Source organism: Tachysurus fulvidraco, chromosome 1 (assembly GCF_022655615.1).
Source record: "Tachysurus fulvidraco isolate hzauxx_2018 chromosome 1, HZAU_PFXX_2.0, whole genome shotgun sequence".
NCBI lineage: Eukaryota > Metazoa > Chordata > Actinopteri > Siluriformes > Bagridae > Tachysurus > Tachysurus fulvidraco.
This window is the reverse complement of record NC_062518.1, coordinates 12,550,724-12,571,412: the sequence shown is the minus strand read 5'-3', so window position 1 is coordinate 12,571,412 and position 20,689 is coordinate 12,550,724. Positions and strand designations below refer to the sequence as shown.

Genomic DNA, 20,689 nt, shown 5'->3' with positions numbered 1-20,689 from the left:
ATCAGAACTTGTGCATCAGTTGTCACAGTGGGTACTGTATAATGTGGGAAAAGACTACAGAATCCAGTTTGTCCTCATCCTTCTCCTTTCAGTTTGTGCTGCCCACTGTTATAGGCACAGACCAAACCTCTAACCCCCAACAGGAACTTCTTTCACTTATGAAGAAATGGGTTATAGAACATGTTCCCCTCCCAGATCAGGAATCTGTCTTTTACAGCCTGTATTTTTTTGCAGACCCATCAGTCAAGAGGAGACCTTAGATCTGTCATCTCAGCCAGGCTGTTTAAGAAGAGAGAACGCCCATGGGCTGGTGTTTTTAGGAGCATCCTTTTCAGTAAGGGGTCTGTGCCCACTTCTCTTTCTTGCACAGATCTGTACCCTGGGTTGGCACGTGCCAGTATTTTAGGACGCCAGGGAGATTGGTGCGAAGTTAACATCATTGTTGTTAGAAGTTCCTTTTGGAGGAACGCCGCCTGGTGTTGCCCACGATGGTTGGCAAACACCAGGCGGCATTCCTCCAAAAGGAACTTCTCTCACTCCTGAGGAAAGGGGCCATAGAACATGTTTTTCTCCCAGATCGGGATTTCTTCTTTTACAGACAATATTTTGTTGTTCCCAAGAAAGAAGGGGGGCTGTGTCTGATTTTGTTCACGATGCTCATGCTCAAGGTTATTGTATCGCAGATCAGGTCCGAGAATTGGTTTGTGACAATAGACCTCAAAGATGCTTATTTTCACATAGGCATTTTGCCAGAGCACAGGAAGTTCCTCAGCTTCACTTTCAGGGCGAAGATTAACAGTGTTGTCTTCTTCCTTTTGGCCTAGCCCTTTCACCACACACATTTAGTGCAATGGCAGCCAGTCGTTGAGATGCTGTGCTTACTCCTATGAGGTCTCTAGGCCTCAGGTTGAACACAGAAATGTACTGTATGTGCTTTCTTGTTCTTGGAGAACCACCATTCTCGGGGTAGTTTGGGACTCCACCATGATGCATGCACGTCTTTAGACTACTTTTATCCTGTTATTAGTGAATAACTGCTGGCACTGTTGGAGGATTACGCCAATAGCAGAATAAGGAAAGAACGAGTTTTCAGGGACCATGATGATTTCCTGGCCTATGATGATGACTGGCTAATAAGCCGATTTAGATTCCCTAGAGCTGTGCTCTTGGATTTATGTGCTGAATTGGGTCCAGTATTAGAGAGGGCAACACACCGGAACCATCACACCCAGTCCAAATACAAGTCCTCACCACTCTGCGGTTCTTGGCAACTGGCTGTTTTCAGCGAGAATTGGCAGACAAGTAAATTATTTATATAAAAAAAATATAAGTAATCCTCAACTTTGTCTCTAAGACCTTTTTGTATATGAAATAATTCTATTGGAATCTATCATCTCACCATATAGGTCTGGTATATCACAGCCGTCCCTGAGTGCCATAATATCTGTCGTTTTGAATGGTATACTTAATATGGGTAGTCGATACATCAGGTTCCCCTACACTGTGTGAGAACAGGCCAAAATTAAAATGCAATTTGCAGCAATGTCTGGTTTCCCAAGTCGGTGCAATTGACTGCAGTCATGTTGCTATAAGGGCACCATCTGAAAATTAATTTGCATGTGCATTCTATTAATGTGTAAATCATGTGAGACTCCAACATGACCCTCACAAACATTGTGGCATGCTGGCCTGGTTCAACACATGATTCCTTTATCTCACATAGCAGTGTAGGGAACAGACTAAATGCAGGCACAGTACGTGGTGGCTGGCTTCTTGGTGAGTTTAACAATATTAAAAAGTAGAAACTGTAACAATTTTGTTTTTAATATAATTATAACAATGCTGCTTTTAATATAATTATAACCTGCAGGCAACAGTGGCTACCCCCTGAGATGCTGGCTCCTCACTCAATTTTTAAACCTGCAGAGCGCAGAGGAAACTCATTATAACGAGATCCACTCTCGTGCCCACACAGTTGTGGAGCGTGTAATGGGCGTGTAAAAATGGGCGTGTAGAGGGCAGGATATGAGGCTGGTTCACTTATGCACATCTGCGGGTGATCTGTGATTTATAAAGAGAACATTGCTTACAGGTGTGCGTATGCACGGTTTTATAAATCGGAATGTTATTTGGCTTACACCTTTTTGGCTTTTGGGTGCACGTAAACTTTTAGTAGGGATCCTGCGCACAGTTTTATAAATGAGACCCCAGGTTTCTTTAGCTGAGAGATTTTTTTCATAGAAGGGCATGTAAATCGGGAAGCAGACTTCTTGTTGATGCAGGTGTTAAAGCCCGGGGATAGGCGTCTCTGCCCAAGGTGCAGATTTTCCACCATGTGGAAGTGGATCTGTTCGCCTGCAAGGAGTCGACCCACTGTCCGCTATGGTTTTCCCTCTCTCATCCAGCCCCTCTGGGCCTGGATGCCCTGGTACAGACATGGCCAAGGTTCCATCTGTATGCCTTTCCCCCAGTAGCTTTGAACCTGCAAGTCCTAGGCAGAGTGTCAACCTTCTCCTAGTTGCTCCTCATTGCCCATTTGCTCCTTCCTTTCAGCCCATGAAGACAGTTTCTGACCCTGAAGATGGCTCTGCTCTTAGTCTTGGCCTCCCTCAAAAGAGTGGGAGATTTGTAGGCCCTGTTGATCACCCCCACCTGCCTAGAATTTGCCCCAGGCATGTCCAAGTCTATCCTGCACCCCAGGGCAGGATATGTCCCCAATGTGCCCAGGATGGTGGGCTGTCCAGGCCTACTGTCTTTTGCCCCAGGAGTCAATAGAGCAGGAAAGGTTGCATTTGCTTTTTCTTTTCTTGAGACTTGATGGTTATTGTGGCTTGTGGTGATGTGACAATAAAGGTGACTTGACTTGACTTGACTTATATCCACCACTCAAGCTTGTGGCACAATTTCTCCTCCCTATTTTTCTGTTTTGGGAGCCAGAACAGGGGTAATCCTGTCTCCAATCAGCGCCTGGTGCACCGGAAGTGAAGGCCATTGATTTGCATGGTTTTGCCTAACCTCATGGCATCAGTGCTAACTCCACCCCATGCCATCTCTTCTCATCCTGTGCCTTAGCCAGGGGTGTTGCCCTTTAAGATATTTGTACTGCAACGTGTTAGTCCTTTCCGCACACCTGTATCAGGTACTAGAACCTGGACCTCACTTCTGTGAGGTGTTCAGAAATGTGTTCAGAATCTCTTGACAATTAAAAAATTATTTGGAAATAATATCTGTGTTTCTCTGCATCTTTTCATAATAAGCAAGGAATATTTCTTTTACATTTTAAATGATTAGATGTTTACACTAATGCATCAGTAATCAATCCTTTGCAGGATTTTCCTCATAAAATATTTTACAATGACCAACTGTACAAATTTCAGAACAAGGATGTGTTAATCTACTGACTGACCGATTTTATGTATGTTATTTTTTCTTTCTTTCTTTCTTTCTTTCTTTCTTTCTTTCTTTCTTTCTTTCTTTCTTTCTTTCTTTCTTTCTCTAGTTATTTTTTTCCTTATCTGTATCCTATTAGATATTTTAAGTTAAGTTTCTAGACGTTTATTAGTCAATATTCTGACATAAACGTCATTTTATTTAAAAAAAAAAAGAAAAAAAAAGAAAATAATAACCTATTCAAGATTTCAGTGCAGGAATTGGCCGCACTGGCTGCTTCATTGCCACTGCTATCCTGTGTGAGCAGCTAAGACATGAAGGAGTGGTGGATGTCTTGAGAACCACCAGCCAACTTCGTTTGGACAGGTATATTTGGACTGTATTAATATTCATTACACATTATGTAAATCTATAGATAAATCTATAAATCTATAGTTGTTGTCTGTGATAAAGTGATCAAAAATAACTTTGAAGCTTAGAGTCTGTCTGAATGGTCTGCTCAGCACAGAAAAATCTATATGCTGGTTTCTTTCCGTTTCAGTTTCTGCCTATAGGGAGCCGTAGCATAGAGGAAAAAAGCATCTACAGTATGTAGGCAGATGAATTAAATTCATTATAAAGTAAACATGAATAAAAAAAGACACTGAACAAACTATGTCCCTTACAATGCAACTAAGAAATAAAATTCAATTTAAATTAATTATACTGCAAAGTTTTTTAGGAGCTTGTAAAGAAAGGTTCTTTGTCATAGCAATGGAAGTTAATATGATGGTTACAGATGATTGTGATATTTTCCAATAGTTACACAGATGACAAGTGTTGAGGTTATGTTTGTCAAGGGTTTTTATAGCTGCAAGGATTTAGGTACATAGCCGGGGCTGAGGGATAAATTGATTATTTTTAAGTGAGGATTGATTTGCTTCTGGTTGTATTTGTTTAATAACATTTGTAGTTATGGTATCTAGTATACAAGTTGGTGATTTGGAAGAACAAATTTGTGAAATTGTGGTTTGATATAATTAGATCGATTACCTACTATTATGGTGGAAAGATACAGTAAGCTGATCTCCTGGTCTGTTTCTATTGCCCAGCATTTGCAGCAATGTTCACAGATGGTGTTTGAATATTACAAAGTTCAGCCATTCAATCAGCCGGTCACCCTAAAAGTGCTCCTTCTATTATTTGAGGTATATTGACACGGTCCTTGTCTGACCATTACAATGGACTGCTTTAGGACATCACCAAATGCTAACTACTCTAGGCAATGTACTTAACCTGGTACTGTGAGAAGGGAACAAGACCCTGTGTTGTTTACCACATGCCGAGCATCCGGTATCAATTCCTTCAAACAAGTAGAAGTAACCTATGATGTAACCTAGATGCCCTTTTATGCCAGCAAAGGGCCAATAGTTATGCATGTTTTCACACAGAGCTTTAGACTAGACACTGCTTCTGCAAAGAGGTGTTCCCATAGTGTCATGCCATGACGCAGTGTCTCGTTCTTTACTCAGGGAACTGGGTTAAAAAAATAACCCAGTGTAGTTTTTTGATATTTTCCCCCTCACTACAACACCCTCCATGTGTGGTTGTATATTGGTTAGCTCAATGCAAAAAATGGTTATTTAAACTCAAGGCTATGCTTGAAATGGGCATAATGGGTGTTCCACAGAGAGTGTATTGGTACCCAAGGCCACTATGTTGGTCCATTTTTTGTAGACTTGTTCAACATGGGGCCTTAATTTAACTTTTACCCCAATATCACAAATTGACAGACTCCTCAATTATTCAGGCATGGCTCACTTTAATTAGACACTGTACCAAGGGTTATTGGCAGGTTCCCTTGACCATAGGCAAAGTCCAGAGGCATTTAATCAGGCTTTTTGTTAGGGAAAAGTAGTTTCCAGACTTTTTTCTCCAAAAGTACAGCATGTTTGAGAATGTGTTTGGTCATCAATTGGGCTGTCCTCACCCACGAATATTACCTGCTTGGGCACCCTTTTACCCTGTGTTCTAATCACAGCCAGCTCCAAAGCCTCCATCACATTAAAGATCACATTAAAGACTTGTGGATCACTCTTTAGTATTTGGAACTTCAGTAATTCAAGGTGGGCCACATACTAGAGATGCAAATGGTTGTGGCAGATTATTTCTCCTACCAGGGTAGAGTCAGCAGTGTGTGTCTATGTGCAAAGTGAAATAATTCTGCTTAAAGGTGAAAGTAAAGAAATATGGAGAAATTACAAATTGTTACTGTATCAAGCCTGCCTCCTGGCTTCTCATTTCCAACAAAACCCTGGCAAGTATAACACAGTTAAATGGAATTAATGTAATATTTCTTTTTTTTTTTATAGGGGTGGCATGATTCAAACAGCTGAGCAGTACCAGTTTGTGCATCATGTTCTGAGTCTGTATGAAAGACAGCTGACTTGGAGACCAGAAGAATAGCATTTGCCACACCACATTGTGACCCTGTCAACACTTTACATCTGCCTGCACAAGACCTCAACAAGTCAAGCATCTGTTGTGCTCCTGCTAAATGATGGGTTATGTGTAAATGTTCAAGACTATAACTCAGGGCATCAACTCCCCAAAATGCTTCTGTGTATTAGAATCAGTCTTAATTCATAAGGCATCATGGTGGACCAGGACATGCTCTCAACTAAAGTTACACTAACAGTAAACCAGGTCTATGCCTTAATGTTGCTCCCACTCCACAACAATACTGACCCTGAAATATGGCCTAAAGATATTTGATCACTTTAATAGAAACATTTGTATACCTGCTCATTTATGCAGTTATCCAATCAGCCAATCATGTGTCAGCAGCACAATGCATTAATTCATGCAGCTATAGGTCGTCACATCAGAGTTGGAAAAAATCTCTGTGACTGATTTCATTATTTCAGAAACTGCTGATCTCCTGGAATTTCCACACAAAACAGTGTCTAGGGTTTACACAGAAAGCTTCAAAATAACAATAGTAACTCAAATAAGCACTATTTACAACTATGGTAAGCAGAAATGTATTTCATAATGCACAACACTCCAAACCTCAACACATTGTGGGGGATAGGCTACAACATCGAAAGACCATATCAGTTTTCACTGTTTCCAATGCTTGCATGTTACTGCTGCAACAATTTTTAAATTTAGCTGTAAAGTTAGTTTTTTTTTTATTTGATAGTCTCCCCAAAATTACCAAGAAGTGCCTTGAAACAGTATACAGCTCCAAATGCTTTTCAGTGTATGTAATTTGAAATAATTCATTTATAATGTTTTGTTCCATATTGATAGTGTCAAATGTAGACACCTAGTATTTACTGAAACTGTTAAATTATATATTTAAAATGTAAATTATAAAATGTGATGTGTCAATTTAAAAGAGTATGTTAAGGTCATTCAAACAGTATTAAGAAATAGTTAGTTACATTGTAATAACAGGCCATCATTTGTATCATTTTAGGTGAGGAAAAATAATGGTTCAAATAGACTTTCAAGTAGGCTTAACTGGAATACATAAAGCCTTTTGTTTTGATTAAAAAGAAAGCAGTGGCTTATTTTCCAGAATGTGAGATTCATACTTTGAAAGCTATTTTAAGTATGGTTTTAATATTTCTAGTACATATATAAAATTGAATCATTTTCTTTTATGATTGCTTCAAACTGGCTTATTCCAGTCTAGTAGGTGTAGGATTTTTGGCATTCTATCAGAATGCCAGACCTTTCAAGGTCAGTGTCTGGTTTCAGAGGAAGAGAGCAAATCCATTTAAAATGTACATCTTTCTAATTGTATTTGATAGGGAAAACGTGTTAGTGGCACACATCAATTTCACATGAACACTTGCCTGGTCACACCCTCTACTTGGTAGGATGCTTTTCTGTCTTTCACATCTTTTTCTATAGGATGAATTTGAGTATTTACTCAATCTTTAAAAGTATTGTGAATGTGCAGCAAAACAACTCATATGTATGGTGTGGATCCTGGAAAAAAAAACTGTGTTAAACAATTCATGATTCATGTTCATGTCAAGATACACTAGTTTGATGACAAAGATAAATTAGTAGAATAAAATCTGCAATATGAATGATATTAATAAACTTAATATTTTAAATTACAGTTTAAATTGTAGATAATTTGTGCACAGTAATTTTCATAATTTCAATGTCAGCCAAAGTTGACAAAAAACAAAATTCAAACATGTGTACAAAGTTCACAGCAGGAATTATGAAGAAATTGAAGAAAATATATAAAATAAACTTGTTTGCTACATATGGATAATTAATAATTCTCTGAAGCATTTCCTCCTCTTTACTACATTGTAAATAAAGGCAGAAAAAATAAGGTACAATAATATGCGATTGATTGTTGGTCAACCTGGATAGTAATACACACACACACACACACACACACACACACACACACACACACACACACACACACACACACACACACATTATTTTAGTGAATGAATAAACTCTTTAAACAATAGTCCAACCAGTTAGTCAGTATTAGACAGAGCATAACCACAGATGTATCATGTGATATTCACAAATATTTCAAATAGACATTTTTTTGTTGTTGTTGTTGAAGCACTGTCATAGATTTCCAGGTATAAAAACAAACAATGAACAAAATAGGATTCAAGTGGTATGGCCAGATAAAACATTCAAGTATTTTTTACAAGAATGACAAAGTTCCTTTAAGGGGAACCTAAAAGAGAAAATGTACCTTTTCTCAAGAACATCTCATTTTCTAAATATGTTTAAAAGAAAGATGTATACTTTTAAAACCATTATTCCAGAATGTAGTTTAAGAATGTCAATGAATTAACAATTGAAAGTTTAAGAGGATGCATGTAACAGTATTTATTTGTTTAGTTATTTGTTTGAAAGTGCATAGGATGTTGGCCTATTTTAATCAACATTGTTGCAAATTATTTCTGTTAACCGCTTCTGTTTAAAAGCACCTGTAATGTACAAATGTTCAGTGGAAAATTTCAGAGCACAGGATATTTTACATATATTTATACATTTATATATACACACACACACACACACACACACACACACACACACACACACACACACACATATATATATATATATATATATATATATATATATATATATATATATGAAACCATGAAACCAGTTCCCACTCTTTTTTGTTTGTTGACATAAAGTTTGGCTGATTATCTGAGGCAGTTAAATACAATCATTGTAATGCACCTGTTAGCGTGAGCTACAGTAGTGTTCAACGGTGTTAGCCACCATATTTTTTAAAGATCTTTATTTGATGTATTTTACAAAAACAAACAAAAAGCAAAACAAAACAGAAAAAACAAAACAATACAAACAAAAATTATAGTAAGTAGGTGTCAGTGTGTCAGTAAAGGAAGAATAATGTACCACTTTTTAGACCAAAAGTTAAAGTGAAGGCAGTCAGGGATTACCTGTAAAAACCAAAGTAAGTGTGACTGACAGAAGGACTGGGCTTTCCCAAAAAGCTTATATTAAACCACCAGCCAATTTCCTTAAAACTGTACAAAGTGTACTTTGTACTACTGATGTTTGTTTGTTTTTAAAGCAAAGGGTTGTCATGCCATAATATTTTCTTTGTTTAATTTCATTTTTTTATTTTGAAGGCATATTTGCTTTACAGCATTTCTTATAATGTGACTATGACTTTTGCACAGTGTATTTGGAACATTTCTAGGAAATCTGTAGCCCAGAGGGTTTTGTGTAGATATGTGACATTCACATTATTCAAATGGACTTAAGATTACTTTGTGAAACATTCCAGTGAAGCTTCTAAGGTGTATCCTTTAACAAAACTATCTGAATGTATGTTTGCTTTTTTTTTTTTAATCATTCAGGACTTTATTTTCTTCATGCATGTAATACAGCAACTAAACTTAAAAAATAGGTACTGTCCATCCTACTGTAATATAGAAAATGTAAAATATTTTACAGCTCACTGTTTGTCACGTGTACACTATAAATATATATAAATTCAACATCCAAAAATAAAGTGACTGATATAAATTTTAATCATTTCAGAACACAGATGTATAATGTATAATACTGTAGATGTATAATACTGTGAGATCCTGATATAAGCTATAAGCTGTAAACATTACTTGGTCCAAAATGAAGCCCTTTAAGAACATAAGCATTTTTAAAAAGATTACATTTCTGAATAAATTGGTATACACTTATATGTATGTCAAATTGATTATAAAATGTCACTACACATGCCCTGCTTTTTATTGTTATTGTATCTTTTAATGCTTTGTGTTCATTTACATTTATTACATTTGTTTATTTCTGTTAAGTGAAATGATGAAATTTCCTGTAATAAAAGGAAGGGTGCTATATAAATGATAATTTTGAAGCTCTTTTGTTTGTTGTTGTTATTATTATTATTATTATTATTATTATTAGTAGTAGTAGTAGTAGTAGTAGTAGTAGTAGTAGTATTAATAGCTACTATATTAATAGTCTTCGAGATCCCCACTCAGAACCGCTTCGCCCCCCTTCGCGAGACGGACCGCGACACCGTGATCATTGGAGACTCCATCGTCCGCCACGTCCGTGCTACTGTGTCGAAAGGTAAGGCTCGGACTCACTGCTTGCCTGGTGCTCGTGTTCTTGATGTCGCTGTACAGGTACCTAAGGTCGTGAGCAGAAACACCGGAGCTGTGGTTCTTCATGCTGGCTCGAACGACACCAGCCTGAGGCAGTCGGAGATCCTGAAGAGGGACTTCAACACCCTGGTGGAGACGGTTCGCACCACAGCGCCCATGGCAAGGATCATTGTGTCCGGACCGCTTCCAACATACCAGCGAGGAATTGAAAGGTTCAGTAGACTTTTTGCTTTAAATGAATGGCTTCAGTCATGGTGTCAGACTCAGAATCTACTCTTTATTGATAACTGGAATGTTTTCTGGGAGCGTCCTAGGCTGTTCCGTGCTGACGGCCTGCACCCCAGCAGAGTTGGAGCTGATATCCTCTCAGACCATATCTCCAGGTCGCTGCACACCTTCTGACTGGTAAACTACTCTTTGAATTTAAATTTCAATAGTCATCCTTCACCTCAACACATTGAAACAAATGTACACATAGTTCACCCTATAGAAACTGTGTCTGTTCCCCGAGCAGTGAGATCAAATAGTAAATACATGAGAAGTTCTCGAAATAATCTTACTGTAATTAGACCAAAAAAATTGCCATAGAAACAAACAAAAACAGTTCCTAAAGTTTGGGCTTCTGAACATTAGATCGCTTACACCCAAAGCACTGTAAATGAAATCATCTCAGAAAATAGCCTTACTGCACTCTGCCTTACCAAAACTTGGATTAAACCAAATGACTACATCGGTCTAAATGAGTCTACACCATCAGGATATATTTATAAGCATGAGCCTCATCAGACTGGTCGTGGAGGTGGTGTCGCCACTATCTTTAGTGATTACCTTACTGTTACCCAGAGAACACAGTATAGATTTATTTCTTTTGAAGTGCTTGTCCTTAAGGTTACACTATCGCACATGCACACGAAGAGATCCCTGATGTCTCTTGCTCTAGCGACCGTGTACAGACCCCCAGGGCCCTACACCGATTTTCTTAGAGAATTTACAGATTTTCTTTCAGACTTATTGGTTAACTTTGATAAAGCACTAATTGTAGGAGACTTTAACATTCACGTTAACGATACAAACGATGCTTTAGGACTCACATTTATGGACTTACTAAACTCACTTGGGCTTAAACAAAACAACACTAAAGCAACTCATTGTCGTAATCACACACTAGATTTAATAAAATCACACAGAATAGATGTCACTGATATAGATATCATACCTCAAAGTGATGACATCACAGACCATTATCTCATAATGTACACACTACCTATAGAACAGACTAACTGTGTCTCACCACGTTATCGACTCAGTAGAACTATTATTCCAACCACCAAAGACAGCTTCACAAATAACCTGCCTGATCTGTCTGGACTTCTTACTGTACCCTTAAATTAGACACTGTTGCCCCAATCCGATTAAAGAAGGTTAGAGATAAAACCCTTGCACCATGGTATAATAGTCATACTCACAACCTCAAGAGAGAAACCCGTAACCTCGAGCAAAAGTGGAGAAAAACTAAATTAGAGGTTTTTAGAATTGCGTATAAGGACAGTATGTCCAGCTATAGACAGGCTCTAAAAGCTGCTAGGGCTGAGCACCTGAGCAAACTCATAGAAAATAACCAGAACAATCCCAGGTTTTTATTTAGCACAGTGGCTAGTTTAACAAAAAAACAGAAATCTGAACACACTATTCCATCACAGTTCAGTAGTGAGGACTTTATGAGATTCTTCACTGATAAAATCGAAAGTATCAGGAATAAAATAGGTGACGCTCAACATATGAGAGCAACTAGTGACCCAGTCTCACTTAAGGCTCTAGACACACAACTACAGTGCTTGCTCACTAGACCCCATTCCAACTAAATTACTGAAAGAAGTGTTACATAAAGCTGGTGAGCCTCTTCTTAATATTATTAACTCCTCGCTATCTTTAGGTTACGTCCCTAAGTCTTTCAAGTTGGCAGTCATTAGGCCACTCATTAAGAAACCTAATTTAGATCCAAATGTACTATCAAGTTACAGACCTATTTCACATCTTCCATTTATGTCTAAAATACTAGAAAAGGTTGTGTCTGTTCAACTGAGCTCCTTCTTACAGGAGAACAATATCCTCGAAGAGTTTCAGTCAGGTTTCAGGCCCCATCATAGCACAGAAACAGCACTTTTTAAAGTTGCAAATGACCTGTTCTTAGCTTCGGACCAAGACTGTATGTCACTATTAGTTCTACTTGACCTTAGTGCTGCATTCAACACTATAGACCACAACATCCTTCTAGATCGCTTACAAAATTACACAGGTATTCATGGACAGGCTTTAAATTGGTTTAGATTCTACCTGTCAGACCGATACCATTTTGTAGAATTAAATGGTGAATCCTCCAATTTATTACCAGTTAATCATGGGGTCCCTCAAGGATCAGTTCTAGGACCTCTGCTTTTCTCGATATGCATGCTTCCATTAGGGAACATCATTAGAAGACATGGGATTAGTTTCCACTGCTATGCTGATGATACACAGTTATATATCTCATCAAAACCAGATGAAATAGCCAAAGTGTCCAAATTAACTCAATGCCTTAGAGAGATAAAAGACTGGATGAGTTGTAATTTTCTGTTGTTAAACTCTGATAAGACAGAAATACTACTTATAGGTCAAAAAACCAGTACACAGAAACTCTCACAATTTAACTTCCATTTATAGGGATGTACTGTTACTAGTAGCTCGACAGTGAAAGATCTGGGTGTTATACTAGACAGCAACCTGTCTTTTGAAAATCATATCGCCCATACTACAAAAAACAGCCTTCTTCCACCTTAGAAATATTGCAAAGCTGAGAAACATCCTGTCTGTATCTGATGCTGAGAAGCTAGTTCATGCATTCATGACCTCTAGACTGGACTATTGTAATGTATTACTAAGTGGTTGTCCTGCATCTTTAATAAATACGCTACAGTTAGTCCAAAATGCAGCTGCCAGAGTTCTCACTAGGACAAGAAAGTACGACCATATAACCCCAATTTTATCATCTCTACACTGGCTACCTGTTAAGTTTAGAATTGATTACAAACTGCTGCTACTTACATACAAGGTTCTTCAAACACGTTACAATCCTTCATGCTCTCTGAGATCACAAAACTCAGGACTTCTGGTACTTCCCAGAATATCTAAGTCTACTAAAGGTGGGAGAGCATTTTCTTATTCAGCTCCCAAACTTTGGAATAGTTTCCTGATAGTGTTCGGGGCTCAGACACACTTTCCCAGTTCAAAAGCAGATTAAAAACTCACCTCTTTAGTCAGGCGTACACACACACACAATACATCCCATAAAATTATGCACCAATACTTTAGACTTGCACCTTTTTTATGAACAGCAAATATGCTAATCCCTCTACACTGCTTCTCTCTTTCTACCCATCCCGAGGCATTCAGACATTGTACCAGCTCCGATCGTCTTCCGTGCGATGAAGATTTTGGACCTCCACTGAGATGCGGCTGACTCTATGTAAATCCTGAGACATCTACAGATCTACCAGCTCCAGTTGGACTCTATGATACCAAGAGGAGATCTGAACTCCATGTGATCTTTACACCAATTCAACACTTGTTTGACTGTATATTTGTAATCTCACCCTCTAGTGTCACCCATATGAGGATGGGTTCCCCTTTGAGTCTGGTTCCTCTCAAGGTTTCTTCCATACCAATTTAAGGGAGTTTTTCCTTGCCACTGCTGCCTGAGTCCCCTCAGACTTGCTCATTGAGGATAAATAAATACTTACATACATACATACATACATACATACATACATACATACATACATACATACACACATACACACACACTGTGAACTATATATATCTTAATTTTTTGTACTACATTAATTCTTTTTTCTCCTTTAACTTCTGTTCTATGTTTAAGTTCTGTAAAGCTGCTTTGAGACGAAGCCCATTGTAAAAAGTGCTATACAAATAAACTTGAATTGAATTGAATTAATTGCAGCAACAGCAGTAGTAGAGTTCATAGTAGTAGTAGGAGTTATTTTCTATTTCACTTCACTTTTGCAAACTAAACTCAATTCTATCATTTTATTGTAGAAGGAAAATCTAGAAAAGCCAGAATCTATTTCATTCAATTCAAATTTATATAACGCTTTTAACAATTGACAGAACATAAAGAATATTTAGATGCCTCAGAATCCTCACAGGGTCCAAAAAGGAGGTCCAAAATCTTGGATCACAACTGGAGCTGATACAACCTCTGAGTGCTTCAAGATTGGTAGAAAAAGAGAAGCAGTGGAGAGGAATTAGCATAGCTGCTGTTCATAATATTAGCAAGCACTAGATGATAATGTGCATTTGATCAGATGTATTAGAGCAAAAGATTATGGGAAGTATTCAGTATACAGTCTTCAGGTTTTCTTTACATCCCTTAGCATTAAATGATCTGTTTTGAATGCTCTTCATTTGTAAACAACTCTTTTCAATGCTAACTGAATTTCAAATAGTTTGGTGCTATGGTGCAGTCAAAATAGCCTAGAGCCGAACACCCTCAAAACTGTGGAGACGATAGTGGATTTTAGGAAAGACCCCTCAACACTAATCCCCCTCACAATATCCAACAGCCCAGTGTCATCTGTGGAGGCCTTCATGTTTCTGGGCACTACCATTTCCCAAGACCATGAGAGTGCAACATAAACCTCATCATCAAAAAGGCCCAGCAGAGGATGTACTTTCTATGCCAATTAAGGAAGTATGGTCAGCTGTTGATGCTGTTCTACTCTACAGTCATCTGTCCTGTGCACATCCATCACCATCTGGTTTGGTGCAGCAACAAAACAGGACAGAAACAGACTGCAACACACAGTAAAAACAGCAGAAAAAATAACCACCTGCCCACCCCCCAAGGACTTGTATGACACAAGAACCAGAAACCAGGCAGGAAAAATCACTACTGACCCTTCACACCCTGGACACAACCTCTTTCAGCTCCTCCCTTCTGGCAGGCACTACAGAACTTTGCTTACCAAAACTACCAGACACAGGAACAGTTTCTTTCCCCAGGCAATCACCCAGATTAACAACTCACCATACTTATGTTCCCCGCTTCATATCTACAAGGACTGCATTATTAGAACTGTCAGTAATCACATCATCTGTATATGTTACACACACTACTGCTGCTGCATATTGCACAAAAGCATATATTGTTATTTGCACTACTATGCACTTCTCACACTTTATTTACATATATTATAGATCAGTCATATATTTTGTATTCATATTTTATACTCATACTGTATATTGTATCACTTCTGCATTGTCTTGTATAGTATAGTGTTATTTATGCCTGTACTTTTGAGAGTCACAAACAGCTGAAACCAAATTCCTTGCTTCTGTGTCAACATACTTGGCCAATAAGCCTGATTCTGATTCTGATTACTTTCTTTCTCATTTGTTCCTGAATTTCTTTAGATCTCTGCATGATGATCTTTGAGGATCTTTTGGTCTACCTCACTTTGTCAGTAACTTTGTCAGTCACTTTGTCAGCCATTTCTAAAGCTTTGGGACTCCAACAATCCACAGTGAGAGCCATTATCCACAAATGGCAAAAACGTGAAACAGTGGTGAACCTTCCCAGGAGTAGCCGGCCGTCAAAAATTACCCAAAGAGCGCAGCAACATCTCATCCAAAATGTCACAAAAGACCCCCATAAATACCTTACTTGCCTCAGTTAAGGTCAGTGTTCATAATTCCATCGTAATAAAGAGACTGGGCAAAAATGGCCTGCATTTCAAGACGAAAACCGCTGCTAAGCAAAAAGAACATAAAGGCTCATCTCAGTTTTGCTAGAAAGCATATTGATGATCCCCAAGACTTTTGGGAAAATACCCCGTGGACTGACAAGACCAAAGTTTAACTTTTTGGAAGGTGTGTGTCCCATTACATCTGGCATAAAAGTAAAACTGCATTACAGAAAAAGAATGTCATGCCAACAGTAATATATGGTGGTGGTAGTCTGATGGTCTGAGGCTGTTTTGCTGCTTCAGGACCTGGAAAACTTGCTGTGATAAATGGAACCATGAATTCTGCTGTCTACCAAAAAATCCTGAAGAACAATGTGTGGCCATCTGTTCGTGACCTCAAGCTGAAGCAAGCAGGACAATGATCCAAAACATACCAGCAAGTCCACCTCTGAATGGCTGAAGAAAAACAAAATGAAGACTTTTGAGTGGCCTAGTCAAAGTTCTGACCTGAATCCTATTGAGATCCTGTGGCATGACCTTAAAAAAGGTGGTTCATCTCGAAAACCCTCGAATGAGGCTGAATTACAACAATAATGCAAAGATGAGTGGACCAAAATTCCTCCACAGCGCTGTAACAGACTCATTGCAAGTTATAGCAAATGCTTGATTGCAGTTCTTGCTGTCAAGGGTGGCCCAAGCAGTTATTAGGTTTAGGGGGCAAACACTTTTTCACACAGGGCCATGTAGGGTTTTTTCCCTTAATAATAAAAGAAAAGGTTGCAAACACTTTTTCACAACACTGTAAATGAATGAGAATGTATTTTTTTCCTATGACTATAATGTATTTTCTTTTTCCTATGACTATAGACATTGTGTCATTATATGATGAAATTTATCTTAAAACAACAATTGTACAATTGTTCAATGTGGGATCTAGTTTTATTTTTAATTTCAAGTACATCTTCTACAACATGAAATGAACATGTGTGTGAATGTGAACAGGATGTGTAAATAGTTAATATAAAATATAGTTAATATAAAATATTTCTACTTAGGTAGAATATTTCTACTTAGGTAGAAATATTTAACTCTCCTCAAAAAGATCCAACCCCAAAGAACCACTTTTACAGTATCTATAAACAATAAAATGTTTTTTTTATTGTGTATCTATATACTTTCTTTAGAAACATTTTTTAAAAAGTAGTTATTTGTACAAATGCAGATGGTTGGATAGCATCAAGGAGAGAGGATTTATAGGCCAAACTTTCCACATTTTCAATTGCCAATTTTGAATCCAAATAACTGATGTGAGGCTGAAACAAGCTATATTTCAACAGGACATAAGGTGGTTGTATAGGTTCCCTTTCAAGGGAACTCGATGCTGCATCAGGGCTGACTCTGTGGGAACGCTTCTTTGAGTAACTGGTTTCTCCCGAGACAATTTAATGGCTTGGGAAGGACACATGAAGAAGTGATTACGCTCCAGAGTGTTGATATAAGGGCATCTACGTCACATTACACCAGCTTCTTTGTCTTCAAGATGCGATCTGTGTATGTTGGTGTCTATTGTCTGTCTTATTGTCTAAGACAAGGACAAAAGTAGATATATAAAGACTAGGCTCTTTTCTTCTTTATCATGGAACGAGTGATCAGAGGGCATTACGAGCGAATGTTTTTCCCAATATCTGCATACCAGCATTCCAGGCTGGAGTTCCGTGTCTGTCAAGGTAGCACGTCGGCTTTGATTATGGAGGTTGCAGGTTAAGTTAACGGAATAGGAATGAGAGATGGGTGAGCTCTTTCTCTCATATTCTCCACTGACTTTAATGTCTTTGCTTTGACCTGGGAGCTCACTTTGAGATTTTTCACAGTGGGTCATGTGTGCCTCCTGTCCACCTCTTCTAGCTATAATCAATGCCCCTTTGGACTTTCGTGGTTCTGGGTGGGTTGGCATGCCTTGGGGGGTGTACTGTTATGGAAGGCTTGGACTGTTCCCTGTCATTTTGTTTATCTGTTGCCTAATCTCGGGGGGCACGGTGGCTTAGTGGGTAGCACGTTCGCCTCACACCTCCAGGGTCAGGGTTCGATTCCCGCCTCCGCCTTGTGTGTCCGGGTACTCCGGTTTCCTCCCCCGGTCCAAAGACATGCATGGTAGGTTGATTGGCATCTCTGGAAAATTGTCCGTAGTGTGTGATTGCGTGAGTGAATGAGAGTGTGTGTGCCCTGTGATGGGTTGGCACTCCATCCAGGGTGTATCCTGCCTTGATGCCCGATGACTCCTGAGATAGGCACAGGCTCCTAAAAGCGGTAGAAAATGAGTGAGTGTTGCCTAATCTCCTTAGAGTTTTCCAAGTGTTTTTGTTTTCTTAAAAAAATCTCCTTTTGTGTCATCCCTGCATTTTGGTCTGGCTTTTATCTGTAAAAACACCCCAACTTCTCTGATGCTTTAATCCTAGATCAGGCATGACTTCCTAGATGAAGTTAAATGTGTTCTTCATGCACTTTGGGTAATCAATATGGAATGTGTATGATAGTCCAAACAAAAGATAAACAGCTAGACACAGGTCCCTGACATCATCCATAACAATGCCTCCCTCTACGAAGATAACAGTGGAGACTAAATGTACAGGGATCAAGGAAGAGCAGTGAGGAGAGTCTTGAAAAGATAGGAATATATCTGTAGACATTAGGCAGAGCTGTATATACATTTTTCTATAGCACTGGTCACACAAAACTTGTGTATTAATCTTTATAATTTTTTTAATATTTTTACTTTAAATATTAAATACTTACAAAGCAAACCTTGAAAAATTCTGAGGGGTTGTCCCCAAGAAGGACAGGGACACCACAGAGATCCACAGTGTGCTGAATTCTGTTTCCTGAAAAAAAAAAAACAGAGGCGTATATGATTATGAGTCCATGTTATTCAGAGTGTGTAAAGAATGCCTTATTGTTTGTACACCTAAGAATTCATTTCAGTTTTTTGCACGCAATTCTAAATTCTGCAAAACCCTACAAAACAAAATCATTTTTAGGTATTACAGTGTCAGTTATGTTCATTGCCATTTGAAAATTGAAGTCTTTTGTCGGAACTCAGAGCCAGTCTCCAAGTCGACACATCGCAGGGTGATCTCCACACTTAGACTTTTTGGTTACTAAAGACTGTTTTAGTTAAACTTAACTGTTAACTCTATAATTACTACAAAAATACTAAGAAAACTCCTCAGACCTGGATGAGAATGACTTCTTTATTGTAGTCAATCAGCCAACAAATTCTAAGAGAAATTGCCAAATTAAAAGTAACAAAGTTGCCAAATTAAAAGTAACAAAGTTGCCAAATTACTGTAAAAGTAACAAATGAAACCCCCCAAAAAGAGCATGTCATGCAAAATCAATCAAGAAAAACAAGAACTCTTGCGACGTCCTTGCAAAAATAAAAACACCCACCTTGACCCGCGGACACGGGCACGCGCCCGCGTGCGCACACGCACGCATACACACACACCTTCGCCCCCGAAGAACCCAAAAAAACCCTCAGATATCTTCTCAATATATACCCTGGCGCTCCTAGGAGCCCAGGTGCCATATCACCTTATTTACCAGCATTACCTCCTACGTTTTCTTAATACACTGACCCAATTTCCCCTTATTTCCCATTACCTTTCACCCATATGCCCATTTATGGATTTTCCTCCACTTATTTTTCATGATCTCAGACTAAACACCTGGGCCTTCTTCAGTCTGCACAACAAATTTATGAGCACCACATGCCCATTTATGGATTTTCCTCCCCTTATTTTTCAGGGCCTAGGTCTGTGGACCACTGTTTTTTTCATTCTACATAACATGTTATTGCTATGGACCAAGGTCTGAGAACCATGGTGTTCTTCATTTTCCATAACAATTTATGAGCTAAGGTCTGGGAACCATGGTCTTTTCCCTTCTACATAACAAGTTGTTATTACAAATGTGCTCAGACTGACTAGGCCTGATAGCCCCGAATCTGGTTGCAATAAACATCTTTGGCCTACAACATCACCTACATATGTCTTATGACAGCAATTGTAATATTTTACAAGGCCTAATACTTTACTTTGGTTATAGTATTGTAAGGAATAATATTTTAATTATTTCTACTAAGATTTTTTACAACACTTTCTCTGTTCTTTTTGCATTGTTGTAAATGCTAATATGATTTTAAAAAACTAATAAATGTTACATTTGGTTTACCTCTGTTGTAATTTATTCATATTTAAAATTGAGTGTTTTTTAGTCATTGTTTTCTTTTTAATTGCAGTTCTTCAGTGCATGTCCTCATCATTTATCATTTTCTAAAAACAAACAAACATACAAATATATAAATATTCATATAAATTATGAATTATTTATTATATATATTAAATAATTTTATTATATTTGAAAGATAAAGATAATTATTATTATATTTGAAATGTGTTCCTGCAAGCACAAAGAGACTATAATTTTGTCAGCTATAATAACAAAACTAGTTCTGTTAACTATCACTCCCATCTAGTGGGCAAATCATGTACCAACTCGTCACATTTTAACTTTAAAGTTCACAATTTTTTTACAGAAGGAAGTATGAATAAAATACTTTTGGAATACTACATTTATAAAATCAGTCTGAAGAATGTCAAAAAGCAAAAAGTCTGGTTAATCTTAAGTTTCTTTCTAATATCTTGCTCATTAGGGATACATTTTTAATTAATTATTTATTTCCTCAATTTATCTATTCCTGTAAAGCTACTTTACGACAATGTCCATTATATGAAAATACCATTTCGATAAAAATATTGTTCTTATAATTGTTCTGACACTAAATTACACAAAAGTACAGTATGTGGACACTTGTCCATCATACCCATATGTGGGCCTTCTCAAACTCCTGCC

General features: G+C 38.0%; 2 protein-coding genes across 3 annotated transcripts in view; both read left to right on the top strand.

Moving 5' to 3' along the window:
- Nucleotides 1-7,836, top strand: part of ptpn5 (protein tyrosine phosphatase non-receptor type 5) — a 120,571-nt gene extending 112,735 nt beyond the window's left edge. Inside the window, exons 12-13 of one of the 2 annotated variants that reach the window (XR_007144710.1) lie at nucleotides 3,648-3,756; nucleotides 5,742-7,836. Coding sequence is in view for 1 of the 2 variants with exons in the window: in XM_047822535.1 (XP_047678491.1) it covers nucleotides 3,643-3,756; nucleotides 5,742-5,835 (208 nt within the window). In the remaining variant the exon portion in view is untranslated. Of the gene's footprint in view, nucleotides 1-3,642; nucleotides 3,757-5,741 lie in introns of both variants that reach the window. The other variant, XM_047822535.1, reaches the window with a different exon arrangement.
- Nucleotides 7,837-9,071: 1,235 nt separating this feature from the next.
- Nucleotides 9,072-16,894, top strand: LOC113634233. Its single transcript, XM_027133044.2, has 3 exons — nucleotides 9,072-9,087; nucleotides 9,853-10,442; nucleotides 15,507-16,894. Exons 1-2 carry the CDS (start codon nucleotides 9,072-9,074, stop codon nucleotides 10,437-10,439), a joined length of 603 nt encoding a protein of 200 aa, XP_026988845.1. The 3' UTR covers nucleotides 10,440-10,442; nucleotides 15,507-16,894.
- The last annotated feature ends 3,795 nt before the right edge of the window (nucleotides 16,895-20,689 follow it).